The sequence below is a fragment of the Pan troglodytes genome, chromosome 9 (assembly GCF_028858775.2).
Source record: "Pan troglodytes isolate AG18354 chromosome 9, NHGRI_mPanTro3-v2.0_pri, whole genome shotgun sequence".
Lineage (NCBI taxonomy): Eukaryota > Metazoa > Chordata > Mammalia > Primates > Hominidae > Pan > Pan troglodytes.
Genome location: NC_072407.2, coordinates 20,139,888 through 20,157,694, shown reverse-complemented (window position 1 = coordinate 20,157,694; position 17,807 = coordinate 20,139,888). Strand labels below are relative to the sequence as shown.

At 33.7% G+C, this 17,807-nt stretch overlaps 1 protein-coding gene across 50 annotated transcripts in view; it reads left to right on the top strand.

Annotated features, from left to right (window-relative positions):
• Nucleotides 1-17,807, top strand: part of SOX6 (SRY-box transcription factor 6) — a 770,159-nt gene that overhangs the window by 670,270 nt on the left and 82,082 nt on the right. For 25 of the 50 annotated variants that reach the window (XM_063783833.1, XM_063783834.1, XM_063783836.1 and 22 more), the window contains 2 exons: nucleotides 11,107-11,256; nucleotides 16,962-17,187. In XM_063783833.1, the coding sequence (XP_063639903.1) occupies nucleotides 11,107-11,256; nucleotides 16,962-17,187 (376 nt within the window). The remainder of the gene's footprint in view (nucleotides 1-11,106; nucleotides 11,257-16,961; nucleotides 17,188-17,807) is intronic. The other 25 variants (XM_063783828.1, XM_063783824.1, XM_063783839.1 and 22 more) reach the window with 3 other exon arrangements.

Here is a 17,807-nt window from a genome sequence, read left to right as displayed (position 1 = left end):
CCATGTCCCACGTCTAGGTCAAACTGATGCAAAAGGTGGGCTCCCGTGGCCTTGGGCATGACTATAGTCACCCTGTTGAGATATCAACTTAGGTCTTATTCATTCTTTCTATTTATCTGTACCTATGAACCATCCTTACCTGCCCCAAACCCTCCCACTATCCTTCCTAGCCTCTGATAACCATCTTTCTACTCTCTATCTCCATGAGCACAATTGTTTTGATTTTTAGATCCATAAATAAGTGAGAACACATGATGTTTGTCTTTCTGTGCCTGGCTTACTTCCCTTGGCATAATGACCTCCAGTTCCATCATGTTGTTGCAAATGACAATCTCATTTTTATATGACTGAATAGTACTCCACTGTGTATAAGTACCACATTTTCTTTACTCATTCATCTGTTGATGGACACTTAGATTGCTTGCAAACTTTGGTATTGCAAACAGTGCTGCAATAAACATGGGGATGCGGATATCTCTTTGATATACTGATTTCCTTTCTTTTAGGCATATACCAGCTGTGGGACTGCTAGATCATATGGTAACTCTATTATTAGCTTTTTGAGGAACCTCCAAATTGTGCTCCATGGTGGTTGTACTAATTTACATTCTCACCAACAGTGTACAGGGATTCCCATGTTTTTGCCAGCGTTTGTTATTGACCGTCTTTTGGATATAAGTCATTTAACTGGGGTGAGATGATAATGTCATTGTAGTTTTGATTTACATTTCTCTGACTAGTGATGTTGAGCAACTTTTCATATGCCTGTTTGCCATTTGTTTGTCTTCTTTTGAGAAACGCCTATTCAAATATTTTACCCATGTTTTAATTGGATTAATAGATTTTTTCCAAAGAGTTGTTTGAGCTCCTTATATATTCTAATTATAAATCCCCTGTCAGATGAGTAGTTTGCAAATATTTTCTCCCATTATTGGGATTGTCTCTTCACTTTGTTGATTGTTTCCTTTGCTGTGCAGAAGATTTTTAACTTGGTTTGATTCTATTTGTCCATTTTTGCTTTGGTTGCCTGTTCTTGTGGGATATTACTCAAGAAATCTTTGCCCAGACCAATATCCTGGAGAGTTTCCTCAATGTTTGCTTGCAGTAGTTTCATACGTTGAGGTCTTGTCTAAGAATTAAGTTTTTAATTCATTTGGATTTGATTTTTGTATAAGGCTAGTGATGGGGTCTAGTTTCATTCTTCTGCATATGAATATCCTGTCTTTCTAGCCCCATTTATTGAAGAGATTGTCTTTTCCCCAGCATGTATTCTTGGCAGCTTTGCTAAAAATGAGTTCACTGTAGGTGTGTGGATTTGTTTCTGGGTTCTCTATTCTGTTCCATTGGCCTATGTGCCTGTTTTTATGCCAGTACTATGCTGTTTTGGTTACTATAAGTTTTAGGATTTTTTTTCTATTTCTGTGAAGAATGTCATTGGTATTTTGATGTGGATTGCATGGAATTTCTAGATTGTTTTGGGTAGCATGGACACTTTAACAATATTGATTCTTCCAATTCATGAACACAAAATATCTTTCCATTTTTTGATTTCCTCTTCACTTTCTTTCATCAGTATTTTATAGTTTTCCTAAGAGAGATCTTTTACTTTTTTAGTTAATTTTTAGGCATTTAATTTTATTTGTGACTATTGTAAGAGGCATTACTTTTTAATTTCTTTTTCAGATTGTTCACTGTTAGAATATAGAAATGCTACTGATTTTTACATGTTAATTTTATATCCTGCAACTTTGCTGAACGTGTTTATCAGTTCTAATAGGGTTTTTGTGGAGTCTTCAGGTTTTTCCAAATATAAGATCATATCATCTGTAAACAAGGATAATTTGACTTCATCCTTTTCAATTTGGATGCCCTTTGTTTTTTTCTCTTGTCTGATTGCTCTAGCTAGGACTTCCAGTAATATGTTGAATAACAGTGTTGAAAGTGGACATCTTTGTCATGTTCCAGATCTTAGAGGAAAGGCTTTCTGTTTTTCTCCATTGAGTATGGTATTTGCTGTGTGTCGTCATATACGGCTTTTATTATATTGAGGCATATTCCTTCTATCCCCAGTTTTTTTAGGGTTTTTAAATCAGGAAGGGATGTTGAATTTTATCAATGCTTTTTCAGCATCAGTTGAAATGATCATATGATTTTTGTTCTTCATTCTGTTGATATGATGTATCACATTGATTGATTTTTATATGTTGCGCCATCCTTGCATCCCAGGGATAAATCCCACTTGGTCATGATGAATGATATTTTTTAATGTATTGTCAGACTTGGTTTACTAGTATTTTGTTGAGGATTTTTGCATCAATATTCATCAGAGGTAATATGGCTTCATATATATATATATGGCTTCATATATATATATGGCTTCATATATATATATGGCTTCATATATATATATGGCTTCATATTATATATATGTATATATGGCTTCATATATATATATGTATGGCTTTGTCTGGTTTTGGTATCAAAGTAGTACTGGCCTTGTAGAATGAGTATGGAAGTATTCTGAGAGATGATTTTTATTTCTTTCTTTCCGGGGTGGATTCTGGTAGGCTACTTAATAAATTGAAATGACAGAGCACAGAAGAATCTATTCCTAAAAGAATTTGGTGTGTAAGGTTGTGCCTTCTTTTTTACTGTTAGTTTTTGTATACTGGAGCATACTGGTCCCAATTTTAAGCCCCCTCAATTCCCATTTTATCAAGCTCTGTCTACTTATACTTTGCATAGGTCTTCTTTTTATCTTATCAGTCTATTAATGTGGGGTTAATTTTTTAGGGGTTTTCTACCATGGCTTGAAGATTTGGAGAAGGACATTTTCTAGATCTGATTGTGACACTTATTCCTTCAAGGTGACTGGTGGTGCTGTTACCTCTTTCTTGTCCATTTGAAGATTGTGAAATGCCATTTTAGAGAGTAACTGTAAGACATTTGAAAATACAATTTTCTGTTTGAGAGCTCAGAATAGCAGTCACATCATAATCTTTCTTCTCCTTGGACAGTGATCCTTTTCTGGTGACTAGGAACAAGAAATTGGTTTCATTGTGGTTCACTGTGTAGCTTATTTAAAATAATTTAATTTTAAAAGCAGAAAGAATACAGGCTTAAAAGTAAGATTGACTAAAATGGATAATAATTTCTATCTTATATAATAATTGTGAAGATTAAATGAAATAATAAATGTAAAATATCCAGCCCAGTGCCTCACTGAGTTTAGTTCTCAATGTATATTTGTTGAATTAATGCATGAATGAATTGGGGTGATTATTGGAAAACTAGATGACTGGTTATGTTGCTACATGAAAATCATATGTTTATAATGAGAAAAGGCCTTGTACTTTTTCTGTTTGGCACACTCCATTAGGGATCCTAAATGATTGTATCATAGAAAGCAGGTATATATATATATATATATATATATATATATATATATATATATACACACACACACATATATATGTATATATATATACATATATATGTATATATATATACGTATATATATGTATATATAAAATTATGGTAAATATAGTTACATCGTGACACCACCCATTATAATTTGACATCAGTTTGGCTATATTTGGACAAAGCATGCTTCTCTTTTCAAATACAGTCATGGTATAACATCAATTTCTGACACAATACATTTCTTAGGTCCTGCTATAGACCATTATGTGTACTGGAAGGCACTGAAGGGTTTCACCATGAGGCTGAGTCTGATTGGTAGGACCTACTGCTTTGGGTTAAATCTAAACAGGCTTCGTTATTAAAGTGTCACTAACATCCAAATGGAAGACAGATTTATCTTTAAAGCTAGCCACAGCACACAAAGCAGTGCAAATACTGTTAGAAGTATTTATTTGTGGATTGGTGAGATCTTCACAGGACTTTCTTAATTCAATTTAAGAGATTGGTCAAATTTATCGATGCTGGATATGTGCTTGAAAGGTGCAAAACTTGTCTAATTTTATATCCATTTCTACTTTTAAGTGATAGATATTCTGGTAATGTTGAAGTGATAGCTAGAGAGTTCTTCTTCTAACTTCAATACTAATTATATGATCTTGGGCAAGCTACTTGCTAAATCTTAGCTTGTTGGCAGAATAAGGAAGTCAGACTAACCTAAATGATTTGATAATGTCCTTTCAGTTCTATGTGTCAAATATGTCATTGTTGAGCTTACCAAGATTTTAATGCTAGCTACTTTATTAAAGCTGCCAGTAATAAAGGTGGAACATTTTAAGCCATAAAGTAAAATCATTTCTTAAAGTGCTTTTATAAAATAAGTAATTTTATAATTTTGAAAAAATATTTAGCTAGGCTTATTTTTACACATATACACTGCAGGTCTTTTATATATCTTGGATAAAGAAACAATTCAATATCCCAAAAAATCAGTGTGAATTTTTCAAAATTGAAACAGGAAAAACATTCTATATTTAGGCTGAAACAGTCTTCACCTAAGTTTAAATGTTTATGGGACTTTGGCTAAGCCTGTCATAAGCTTTACTATATTGTTGATTTTTAAACCTCAACTATGTTTAGAAATGAATATTCATTATTATAATCATTATGACTGTGAACTATGATCTGAGAATTATATGTGGAATGACATTTTTGTAGACCCTTATGTAATAGTTAATCAGAATTTAACCTTTTCTGTTCCTAAACCATTAGTCTGCAAAGAAATTTTCTAACTAAAGCTATTTGGTTAGAATAAATAGTTTTTTTGTTATTAACTAGACTGTTAATAACTACACTGTTATTAACTAGACTATCTGTGTTAATAACTAGACTGAGAAGAAAAAATGTTACTACTCATTAGTTATGGCTCAAACAGTATAATTTGTATTAGAAAATTTTAAGGCCATTTGCAAAAGTATTCTCCCCTTCTGAAGATTGTCTGTTCATTCTGTTGATTGATTATTTTGCTGTGCAGAAGCTTTTTAGTTTAACGTAGTCTCATTTGTCTATTTTTGTTTTTGTTTCTTTTGTGTTTGAGGTTTTAGTTATGAATTCTTTGCCTAAACCAATGCCCAGAAGAGTTTTCTTAAGTCTTCTTCTGGTATTTTAATAGTTTCAGTCTTACATTTATGTCTTTAATCCATCTTGAGTTGATTTTTGTATATGGGGAGAGATAGGCATTCAGTCTCATTCTCCTGCATATGCAATCCAATTTTCCCAGCACCATTTATTGAAAAGAATGTCCTTTTGCCAATACATGTTCTTATCAATTTTGTCAAAGATCAGCTGGCTCTAGGTATGTGGCTTTATTTCTGAGTTCTCTATTCTGTTCCATTGATCTACGTGTCTATTTTTACACAAGTACCATACTGTTTTGATTACTATAGGCTTGTAGTATAATTTGAAGTCAGGTAATATGATGCCTCCAGCTTTGTTCTTTTTGCTTAGGATTGCCTTGACTCTTGGGGCTCTTTTTTGGTTGCATATGAATTTTAGGGTTGTTTTTTCTAATTTGATTAAAAATGACATTGGTATTTTTATAGAGATTAAATTGAATCTCTAAATTGTTTGGGGGCAGTATGGTCATTTTAACAATACCGGTTCTTCTAATCCATGACCATTGGATGTTTTTCCATTTGTTTATGTCATCTACAATTTTTTTCATCAGAGTTCTATAGTTTTCCTTGTACAGATTTTTCACCTCTTTGTTTAAATATATTCCTAAGTTTTTTTTTTTTTGTAGCTATTGTAACTGGTATTGCCTTCTTTCTTTGGTTTTCAGCTAGATTTTTTTAGGTGTCTAGAAATGCTACTACTGTTTAGTGAAGCTAACAGTTACTGAGCAGCTATCTAGTCAAAATTTTAGCAAACTACTTCAAAAGAATAATTTCCTGTGAAACAGTGTGATTAAACTTGACTAAATTTTTTTGCCTTTTATTTTTTAACCTTAATATCATAAAATTGTTCGTCACATATATAATAAATATAATGATGTACCACTTGTGTTGCCTCATTTATAGACGCTGTCTTTCCTTTCTAATATGCAATGATTTTGTATAGTATGTTAAATCAGAAACTATTGATTGGGTATCTATTATTTGCAAGGCACCATTATTGGTGCTAAGCATTCAAAAATAATTAGATCATACCTTCAGTGAGCTTACAGTGTATCAAGCAAGATAAGATACATGTGCATAATTACACATAAAGTTTAAAATACTGATAAACACCACAAGAAAAGTGCAAATCAAGTGTTAAGGATTTATATTTTATATCTCCTTTAGAGCTATGTGCTTTGAATTCTCCTCACCTCCTAACACAGAGCCTTACACATGGAACAAATTCAACTGATGTTAGTTTAGAGGGTGAGCTGCGAAATTATTTTGTAAGCTTATACCTATTCATTTAATGACATTCATATTATCCAAGACAAACTGAAAATCTTCAATCTGAATAGAATGATATTTATACTAAAATCATATGTTTTGTTAGACAGAATATGGATATTTTAATTTTTGTGAATACCTTCTATCTTTTCACTGGACTCAATTTTCTGATTTCTATTTCAAGGCCCATTCTACTAAATCTTACCTGATATCCTACTGTCCAGTTTACTCAGCTTTGAAAAGGATTATGGAATGTGGCTGTACCTCTTCCTTTCTCTAATGTATCAGTAATCATCACTCACAAGAACCAGCTCTATGGAATCTCAGAGTTTATGTGGTCTTGCCTTCCTTAGGTACAACCCACTTCAAAGGGCTGTAAAATAAATGATTATCAGAGCTTTAAAAGAAGCAATTAACACTACTCTTTTCCTGAAAAGTAATTGTATTATTCACTCAATTTGAAGGATTCATAGTCAACTTTTTAAAAAAAAATAGATGTATTTCCAAAAATATGTTTTTCTGCATTTTTCACTAGTTCAAGTTTCCCAAAGGACTCAAGATTGAGTAAAATTGACATTCATTTGATCTTTTTAATGACTGAGGTAAAAAGCATAAGTGATAACCAAGGACTGTTAGCATCTCTAAGATTTCCTGACTCTTTAATACTCATAGTAGGAAATATTGGTTATGATACCAGCTACAGGACTATATAGTCAACATGTTTCATCTCGTAACCATCTTGACTCCATTCAGTATAGAACTTTTTTTCACTGCCTTAATCCAAGCAGACATTTTCAGAAGCTTGACCTGTCCCCATTTTGAAGACATCTGGCTGAATTTCAAAGGAAGATGATACAACAGAGTAAAAGAGAAACCAAAAAGATACCCCCCTCATTTTGCCTAAGTGCTAGCAATTTGACTGACTCTGCTTGTGAATTTTTCTTGCCACTGAGTCATTACATACAGAATTATGAAACTTTAATTTCTTTAGAGGCTTGTTATATTAGAAAAATTGTTCCAAAGAAAGCAACAATCATGACATAAGCACATCTGGCTCTTGCAAATTATTCTTTATTAAGCTTTCATTTAATTACATGTGCTGAAAGGTCTGTTTTTGATTACTGTAATTTTTTTTATTTGTCCATCTGAATGATAGAAATGCTGGAAATTACATTCAAACCACCTGTTTTTTCTCCCCTACTCATATGGCAAAGTTTGAGCTATTTTCTCCGTGGTTGATGATCTAGGAAGCTTTCTATTTATTATGATAGAAATGTGACCATCAAGGTAGTGGCTTAACTTTGATTATAAGAAGAAAAGAAAATATTTGAATGAAGTTTTCAAGCATTAAACAGTGTTAAGATTGGAGTATCTGACTTCTGGTTAACCACAGCAGATTAACATTTTCATTTATTGCCAGTTTTACCCAAATCCTAGTAAATTGATGGTTAAGGATTATAGGTGTAAACCTTCAAGTAGAAATGGAAAGAGAAGACAAAAAATTTGGAATATGAGAAGTGGATAGATGAGTTATAACTGTCTTAGCAAAAAAGAGAAAGCTGATACCTAAGCTTTAGGAGTGTAAAGCCAAAAAGAATCAAGCCCAGTTGGGAGCTGAACCTCTAAAATGCTTAGGAATTGAAGGCATCATGTATCATTAAAGGAACAGTTGTAAAAGGTGGAACTGTAGACAGGATGACTGGTTGAAAATAGACATAAGATGATCCCTCCCTAATGTCATGCAACCTGGTAACTACCATCCCTGCCTCCTCCCTTCCAGCCCCATGAGCACATAACCTCACAGAAGTCACTGGAGATTTATTCTCTTGAAAAGTAGAACTTGAGAGGTTTATGTCTTGGGACACCAGGCATAACTGAGAATGAGTGATGTGCCATGGTGAAAATCATGAAATCTGCAAGATAGACCAGACTATGAGATTCTTCTCCTGCCTTCTCTTGCTTGGTTCATGTAATGATGGCATACAAGTCTATACACAAATCAAGGCAAGAATTTGAAGACATCTCTCCAAGAAAATGGTCTAGTCTAAGATAAATGACCTGTAGATATTGACATTTGTGATTTCCCAATGAAAAAGCAGACTTTCTGCATCATTACCTTATGCTGAAGCCCATAAATCAATAAGTCTACCCCATACTTAGACCTTCCAGTCAGCTTTTTAGAACATTGCTGTTATATATGAACAAACAGCCAATGAATACCAGACACTTTAGAAAAGCCCCTAATATGAGAGTTCAAAGACCTTGGAAGAAAAGAGTGGTAACAATGCAGAGAACAGAAAACATTAAAAACAAACCCAAATCTATAATTAATATTGTCAAACAGAATAGAGAACAGGATGCTATAAAAAGAAGCAATCAGAGAATAAGAGTATCTTTAAAAATATAATGGTAGAAACTTTAAAACATTCAGAGAAGTTTTGGAAGATGAAGTTGCAAAAACTCTGTCATAGAGTATAACAAAATGTCAAAGATTAGCAAATAGAAAGAAAAAATAAGAAAAATAGAGGGTTAATAAGGAAATCTAATATTTATCAAATATGAATACAGAGGAGAGAAAATTATCAATGAAAAACATCAAAAAAGTTTCCTAGAATACAAAGACATGAGTTTGGATCGAAAAGACTGAACAATGAATGTAAAAGTCAACAGAAGGACATAATAGTGAAATTTCAGAACATTCAGTGGAAAGGGAAGATCCTGATGCTTTTAGAGGAGGAAATAGATTACATACAAAGGAATGTATGTATCAGGAAGCAAAATAGTGTCAGGCTTCCTTAATAACAAGAATAGGAAGGCAACATATCAATATCTTTGGAATTCTGAGGCAGAATTATTTTCAACTTAGAATTCTATACCAGTCAAACTACAACTAAGTGAGAAGAATATTAGTTCCTAAATAATTAATCTCACATTCACCTTTCTCAGGAAGCTCTTGTACCAAAATGAGACAGTTAACTAAAAGGGAAGAAAACATGATACTCGGGAAACAAGGACACCAGTACAAGAGAGGCAAAAGGAATTACAAGTGCCATAGATCTGCAGTAGGTAGGCCTGAGGAATAAATTAGTTCAGATTTGGAGCAAGAAGATTGAGAATTCCAGAAAGGATGTCTCCAAGGGAGAAACCAGGATTCAGAGATTACCTGATATATTCAATTACGTTGGGTAGAGTTTTACTGATTTCATGCAGAGTTTGAGAATTAGTGATAGTTACATAAAAATTATGAAAACAAAATATGAGGCAAATCTTAAATCTAACAAAATAAAAAGTTGAGAAATAAAATTAAGTATAGTTTACTACATAGCTATTATCTTCATAAAATAATATAAAACAGTAAACACTAATTTTAAAATTTGTGACATTAACATTAAGAGATTGGAGAGAGAAGCATGGGAGCACATGTGGGGTTCAATGTAGGAAAGTGAAACTTTCATTTTCCTTTATACTGTAGATAATGATATAACATTTAGAATGATTTACAAATAAGGATATAAATACAAGTTAAACCGTTAAATGAATTGAAGGGAATGGTCTCCACAGAACAGGGGGTGAGATAAGGAGGACCAGGGTAGGAAAATGAAGGTCATCCTGCAAGCTGTGGAGACTGTGCACTGTACATTTTGGTCATGCTCTTTTTGTTGTTGTTGTTTTGGTTTTTTGTTTTTTAAAACCTTCAAGTACTATTTGTCTTGTAAAGCTGTATACAAGAATGACTTTGATAAAAATGAAAATTATATGAAAAGAGGTTAGCCCACCTGTCTTTCAATCTTTGGCTTTAATTTAGTGAAATCAACATATTTTGAGGTTGATAATTTAAAAATTTGTAATGTCAGATTGTCTGCTTATCATGTCTCAGAGAAGAGGAACCATTTTAAGCTGAGTAAATAGAATGAGTAATAAGATCATTGGTTTGCCAAAGAGAACTATAGAAAATACTTCAGAAAAGGCCTTGAAACAGCAATGAGAATATGATGAAGATAAATGTGGAATCCCAGGCAAAGGCAGGACCTGAAGAGAGAAGTGTGGTGATCTGTTTGGAAGCCTGAAGGAAGCACTTTGTTACCTGGTTTGGGTTAAGAGAAGCTTGACTTAAAAAACAACAACAAAACTGCTACCAATCTGGCCATATTCTCTTGAGGATTATGTTATACGCTGCCTAGAAATAAGATCCTGGGTAAACAATGACTGCCACTAGGCCTTAGTGGCCTTGGGAACAGCACTCATTATTCAGAAGGATCAGAATACCCAGAGATGCAGAGTCAGAGCTAAACAAGAATGCTACAGTTCTTCCAAGAATCCTTAGAAATGTTCAGGTTAGTTTCTTAATTCATGAATATTAATATTAAACAAGTGGACATCCCAGACATTTAAATAACTTTTAATAAAGATTTTAGGCATTAAAAAGCATCTTAGAGGCTACTTAGTTGAATTCCTTTTTGTACAATTAAAAAAAAAAAACCTGAATTCTAAAGAGATCAAATCCTTTGTCCAGGATCATAAAGTTGTTGCTAGAAGGACCAGAAACAGAACTATGGCTCCCATACCTGTCCTTTTTCTTTTTGTTTTATTATTTGCCTTCTCTTAGCTTCCTTTTTTAAAAATAGTGAAAAAGAATTTACAAGGCTGTCTGAGAAATCTAACAATATGGTAAGTTTTTTCTTTTGAAACTCAATTTCAGCTGCATTTAAAGAGATCAATGTTTGTCTTCCCTGTTTTGCAGCAGCTCTATGCCGCTCAGCTGGCCAGCATGCAGGTGTCACCTGGAGCAAAGATGCCATCAACTCCACAGCCACCAAACACAGCAGGGACGGTCTCACCTACTGGGATAAAAAATGAAAAGAGAGGGACCAGCCCTGTAACTCAAGTTAAGGTACACTCGCCTTGCAGCATTGTGGAAAGTTTAGAAAAAAGTTTCACAAGAAAGATAGTGAAGCAGGCTATGTTGGGCATAAACAGCAGGAAACATAGCAACATAAAGCAACCCCAAAATGTCCCTCTTTATGGTAAATTTCATAATTGAGCATTGAGAAACAGGTGTTTCCCTTTTGATAACAATAGTGCCGTATTGTGAGATCTTTACCTCAATCTGCAAACTCACTTCTCGAGAGTTTTCCCCCTTTGGATTCTGCCTTTTATTTTTTAATGATCATTGGCATGAATTGCCATGATTTTATAGCCAGTCTTTGTCATGGACTTGTGGCATTTCTCTTCATGTGTCTTAAACAGGCAGGGAGTTAACTTATAGGACCAGAGAATTGGGATATTGAAACATTAGATTTAAAAAGAAGTGCAAAATAGAATTTGATGTCGGACTCTGTATGGTTCGTTTATGAAGATCTCTCATTCAAAACTAGTTATAAATGTGGACTTAAAGTATAATTTAAAAAATAAATAAAATAAAAAAAGAGGACTGTCCTTACAATGAGGACAATGGGACAAATAAATAAAATCATAAATATGAAAAGTCTTAACATGATACCTGATCCATACTGTATCCTTAATAAATGCTCTTTGATTCATGAAAAAAAAATGTGGGCTTTAAGGAATGAGTTGTCATTGCCTAATAACGCTTTTGATGCCATATAGTTGTGATAGGATAAACAGGCTTTCCCAAGTTATGTCTGGGACATTAGTAGATGTCTTTTCTCACTAATTTTCAGTGTCTTGAAACTGGGCAGCCAGGAGGTACTTGGTGAGAGGGAAATTGATGAGTCACTGCAATTTTGTGCTGCAGCTGGTACCTATAGGTGGTACTTGTTGGTTTTATGATTGCAGTTGCTTTCTATATTGAATTATCAAATTCAAACAGAGGAACAATTGTTTTGTATAATTGACTTATCTACTTGGAGGAGTATGCTAAGTACAAATGCTTTATTGTAATGTGATTAAAGTACTGCATTTGGAGAAATTTTGCAATTATTAAATCTTCACAAGGGAAACAGCTGAGACCAACCAAATTCATCATTGGATGCTATACAATCACTGAAATTGTTTTGTTTTCTAAAATTTGCATATGGGAATTTTGAGATTCCAGGAAGTCTTTTAAAAAAGTGGATCCCAAATACCAAAGATCTAAAAAAGTGAAAATCACTAAGAGAGGAGGTAGTCTATGTTCCAGCCAAAGGAATTAATTTAATGCCACCTATTCTTTTAGATTCTCCAAAGAAACAGGAGAACATTTATGTTCTGCTGTTAGAAATATTGAGATATGACAATAGGAAGTTTACATTTAATAAGACAGAATCACTTATGGAAACAGACTATTTTATGTTCCCAGAGTTTGTGTTTATGAATAAGAGAACACTCCAACTCAAAGATACTTTGCTTACTCGTAGTTGTTAAAGTATGAGTATATCAAACATCAGTGACTTGAGCTATTGAGTATTAAATATTTTAACATAAATAAGTCATTTTATAAGTAAGTTGACCAACTGGAACTGCACCAAACCAAGTCTTTACTGGATGAGTAAAATGTTCCTTGGTTAAATTCAAGTTTATATCTGCTTTTACTATTCCATCTTTGTGAGCCAGCTGAATTTTATTACTCACTTGACCACATGCAAATTCTTAGAGATCTCTCTGGGTAATTTGACTTGACCATATTCTATGTTAATAACAAAGGAAATATTTCTTTTACTTATTAGATTTTTTATTGTATATATGGGTAAAAATATATAGACCAAAACATAAAGCAAACGTTTTAAATTTAAAATATAATTCCTATCTATTACTGAAGATGTTCTGAAAATAATCTTAAAGTTTGCTAATTTAAAGAACTGTGGTTACCAAAATCTCTCACGTTTCTCTTTATAGTCATTGCTTTTTCTCTGTATATAACATGACTACTTATATTAAATTCAGACAGAATATAGGCAACATTTGCTGAAAGTATCAAAAATAAATATAGATGATCTGATGTACCTTTTCCCCCTAGAACTTTTGTCTACTATAACTGTGAACATCAGAAGTCAGAATGTTTCTGTTAAAATACTGGTTCTACCACTTTTACTAGCTATATCACCTTGGCCAAGCCACTTAGTGTCTTTCTACTTTAGTTTTCTCCTCTGAAAAAAACTGGAGTTAATATTATTATAGGTCTTAAATACACCCTCTAGTATTATAGTGAGTATTCTATAAATGTTAGTGATGGTAGTGATGCTGCTGCTGGTCATTATGATAATAAAGAAGATGGTGTGGTGGTTTTAGTGGTTGTGATTGAAATATCTAGTTGTACACAGGGAGATATCCTAAATAAACACCTAGAGGATTTCCATTGTCAACTATGATGAAGGAACAAAAACAGATTTACTCTTCCAGCTTAAACAACTAAAACTCAGGACAAAATTGTATAAAACAATGGTTTTCAGACATTTACAGTAGTAGTACAGGACAGTGATTCCTATGAGAAGAGAAACAAGTGAGGCAGGCACTACAATTGTTGCAGCTCACTATTGGAAGGAAGTTTCCAGGCAACTATGCAGGAAGCTTCATAGGCTCCCTGAGTAGAGAGACAGAGTTCAGAGTTTAGGGATGCTAATGCAGATGGAATTTGTGAGACAGGGTACCAGAGAGGAGCAAGCTGCATGGAGAACGAATGCTGAAGATCTGCAAAAGGCTGCCCCTGAGCATTTAGCTGAGTACTGATCAGCACATGCATGTGAGAAACAACCTGAGGTAAGGGGAAACACCAGAATGTAGCAAACAAAACAGCTGCAAGATTCACAAAGGACCAGAAATAGCCAGAGTGGAAAGACCTCCTGACACATGGGCATCAAGTAGATTCCCCAGAAGGATATTACCTCAGTACTGAAAATTACCCCTACTTAGTGGCTGTTCTGACCTTGCCTAAAAATGCTTAGAAGTAAGTCTAGAAAAGGATCAAATTGTTCTGTGTCTCCGAATAAAGTTTTCAAATATTTAAAGAAATACAGAAACTTCGTCCCTCCAGAAGGTAAAATTTACAATGTGTGGCATCCATTCAATAAATATCAGGCTTGCAAAGCAGCAAAATATATGAATAATGAGAAAAATCAATCAATAGAAATAGACCCCAAAATGACACAGATGATAGATTTAGTAGATAAGAAAGTAAAAACAACTATTATAAGAGACTTGCAACTACAGCCAAATGAGATAAGCATCTGCCTTCCTAAAAAATCACCTATAAAGCTGGACAAAACTGACAAAAACAGTCATTTTGGCATTCTTAAAAATGACCAAAGTTATATACAATCTGAGAAAATATTTTCTGCCATGGTGGAAAGTTCTGCCATGGTGGAAAGGGATTCACTTAATTGGGAGTTGGTAGGTGATAGCCATGCCCAGTGGTATTATTGGTTAAAGTGGCAATTACTGAATTATAAAACTAAGTAAAAAATTAGAGTATTTCAAAGTTAAAAAAGATGTAATAAACTCCATATGTTCAAGAAGATAGAGGAAAACATGAGCATGATAAAGCAAGACATGAAAAACCTAAATCAAATGTCTACAGATGAACAATACAGTGTTTGAGATTAAAAATATATATATACTAGATGGGTTTAGCAACAGCTTAGACATTTCAGAAGAAAAGATTAGTGAACTTGAAGACATAACAATAAAACTATCCAAAATGAAAGGCATAGAAAAAAGACTGGTCAGTACTGTGGGGCAACATCAAATAGACTAATGTATGCAATTGGAGGCCCAGAAAGAAAAGGAAGAAAGAGAAAATTGTATTTGAAGAAGTAATTACTGAAAATGTTCTAAATTTGATCAAAACTTTAAATTTAGATTTTTTAGAAGCTCAGTGAGCCCCAAATAAAAGAAACATGGAGAAAATTAAGTAAACACCTAGTATATAAATCCCTATTATTTAGATGTGAGTAAAGGAACAAACTAGTTCAAACATCCTTTGAATAAAGAGCAAAGGGAAGTAAATTGAAATTACCTACATAAGATAATTTTGACATTCATAATGGATGTAACCATGTTGCTTGAGAACCTGTCCTATGTATAAATATACATAAACGTACATTGCAACGTATGTGACAAATTGCCTTTTCCCTATGAACACACACAAAAAAATCTGTGGCATCACTATATTATCAAACAATAGACTTATTTTCTCTGGTAGTTCAGTAGAAAAGGGGCCTGAAATTTGGAGTCCAATAAATTATAATTTAAATTCTTTCCCCCGTCATATGGCCTTAGACAAGCGATTTTGTCATTCTGACCTCCATTTTCCTATTTGTAAATTTAGAATAATACTGGCCAGGCTCATAGTTATTGACGGTTAAATGAACTAGTATATGAAAATGCTTAGTACGTGCTTGGTATGTAATTGCTTCTTTGCGCATGCTGTTTTTATTTTCTCTTTCTAATCCTCCTTCTCAAGTAGTATTTTCTGGCCTCTCTTTCTGTTCCCCCTTAATCAATGATATTAGTACTGGAAGAGACCTTAGAGATCATCTAGTATCAGACCCTCTTTTCACAGATGAAGAAATTGAGCCCCAGCAAGGTCACATGGTTACTAAGGGGGAAAATGTTCTGTTACCAAACTCTATTGGGTCTTTTAAACAACGGCATTAAAAGCTAGTTCTCTTTGCCTTCTTAAAAGCAAAGTGGGACTTAACATTTGCTGACAATTTTATTTTAGAACACAATAATGCAGATCTTAAAACTGAACATTTAAATAAATATGCTCATATTATAACTAAATTTCTAGGATGATGAAAGTGTTATTTCAAGTATTTTATGGCAGGATAAATGAGACAAAATAAAGGAAGGAGCTTAGCTTTCAAGCTCCTGGATGAACTACAGTTACAAGCCAGATATTTGAATACTGTCTCAGTGAAGAAGGACATGTATCTTAAAATAGACATTCTGTAAATATATGTAGAAAAGCATATAAAGAAACATCACTTTAAACATGAAAAATAAATTGCATATAGCATAGTATGTGTAACATAATTATAATCTATCCTTGGTCTTTGCAAAAATTAATTTTAAACATGAATAGAAACCAGAATATAGGCCATGAAGAGTGCCCACACCCAGAAAGCCACATAGAAGCCGTGCTGTGGCATGTGGCTCCCTGGGCAGGGGCCTAGTACATCAGAAGAAGGCTTTCCATGTTTCCATTTTTAAAGTGCTTGCAATTGTTTGATTTAAAATATATATTAAGAAATTAGCTGCAGAGACTATTTATAGCTACAAGAACTTTTCAGAGAGAGTAACACAAAAGCACTACAGAGCTGCTGAAATTTTAAATAATTCTTTGTAAATGCCCTAGGTTAATTTAGATCCCTGAAAACACATTAGGAAATTAAGCTGTAATGTGAGCTAATTCAGATTTTAATTTGGCAAAAAGAATGATCCAACTACACAGTTAATGTAAATAGAAGCATAACACAGGGAAATTAATGAGGTTTCCTTCCGATGAATCTTCAAGGAGGTAGATAATTAGCTTCTTTTGTTATTATTGTAGGAGAATGTGGCATTGTCTCTGACGTGTAAAATAACTGTGGCTTACTAAGTTATAATGTGCTTCATTTGTCTTTTGTAAAAATAATTATTTACGTTAAACTCTTGTAGGATGAAGCAGCAGCACAGCCTCTGAATCTCTCATCCCGACCCAAGACAGCAGAGCCTGTAAAGTCCCCAACGTCTCCCACCCAGAACCTCTTCCCAGCCAGCAAAACCAGCCCTGTCAACCTGCCAAACAAAAGCAGCATCCCTAGCCCCATTGGAGGAAGCCTGGGAAGAGGATCCTCTTTAGGTAAATGGAAAAGTCAACACCAGGAAGAGACTTACGAATTAGGTAAAAGAAAGCAAACCTGTTTAGTTACGACTGATACTTGTTTCCAAAGTGCTCCTTAGTAAAAGATAATACTCTTATCTTTTCTACTGAAACATAACCCAATTTAGTATCTTCTTTTATTAGAACTTTTGGAAAATGTCGTAATATAAATCCTGCTGGGATGGATTCTTTGGATGATAATGAGTTCGATCCAGCAAATCATAGACTTAGGAACTTCTATATATGGTCAGTGCTTTGACACTGAAATAATTTTTCAGGGACATAGGACCTGGCTTCAAAGCAACCTTTCAAAAGACCAAAATTTATTTGAAATTTTTATCTTCTATCAAAGTGTATGTGAATTTTACATCTTATCCCATATTACTTTTGCATTAAAACAAATGTGAATGACACACTTCAAGAACATATATGAAATACTATTGATATGTAGGAAAAGATGTCGTAATGTCTGGCTCCTTATACTCCCCCATATATGGCCAAGTATCTCTAGGAATATTCATAGCCCTATGTGAAAAGTATGGAGGAAAAAACATGGGTTTTGGAATGAGGCAGGCTTGGATAGAGAGCCTTCATTTTCTAGCTATGTAACCCCAAGAAAGTTATTTAATATTTTCAAGTAC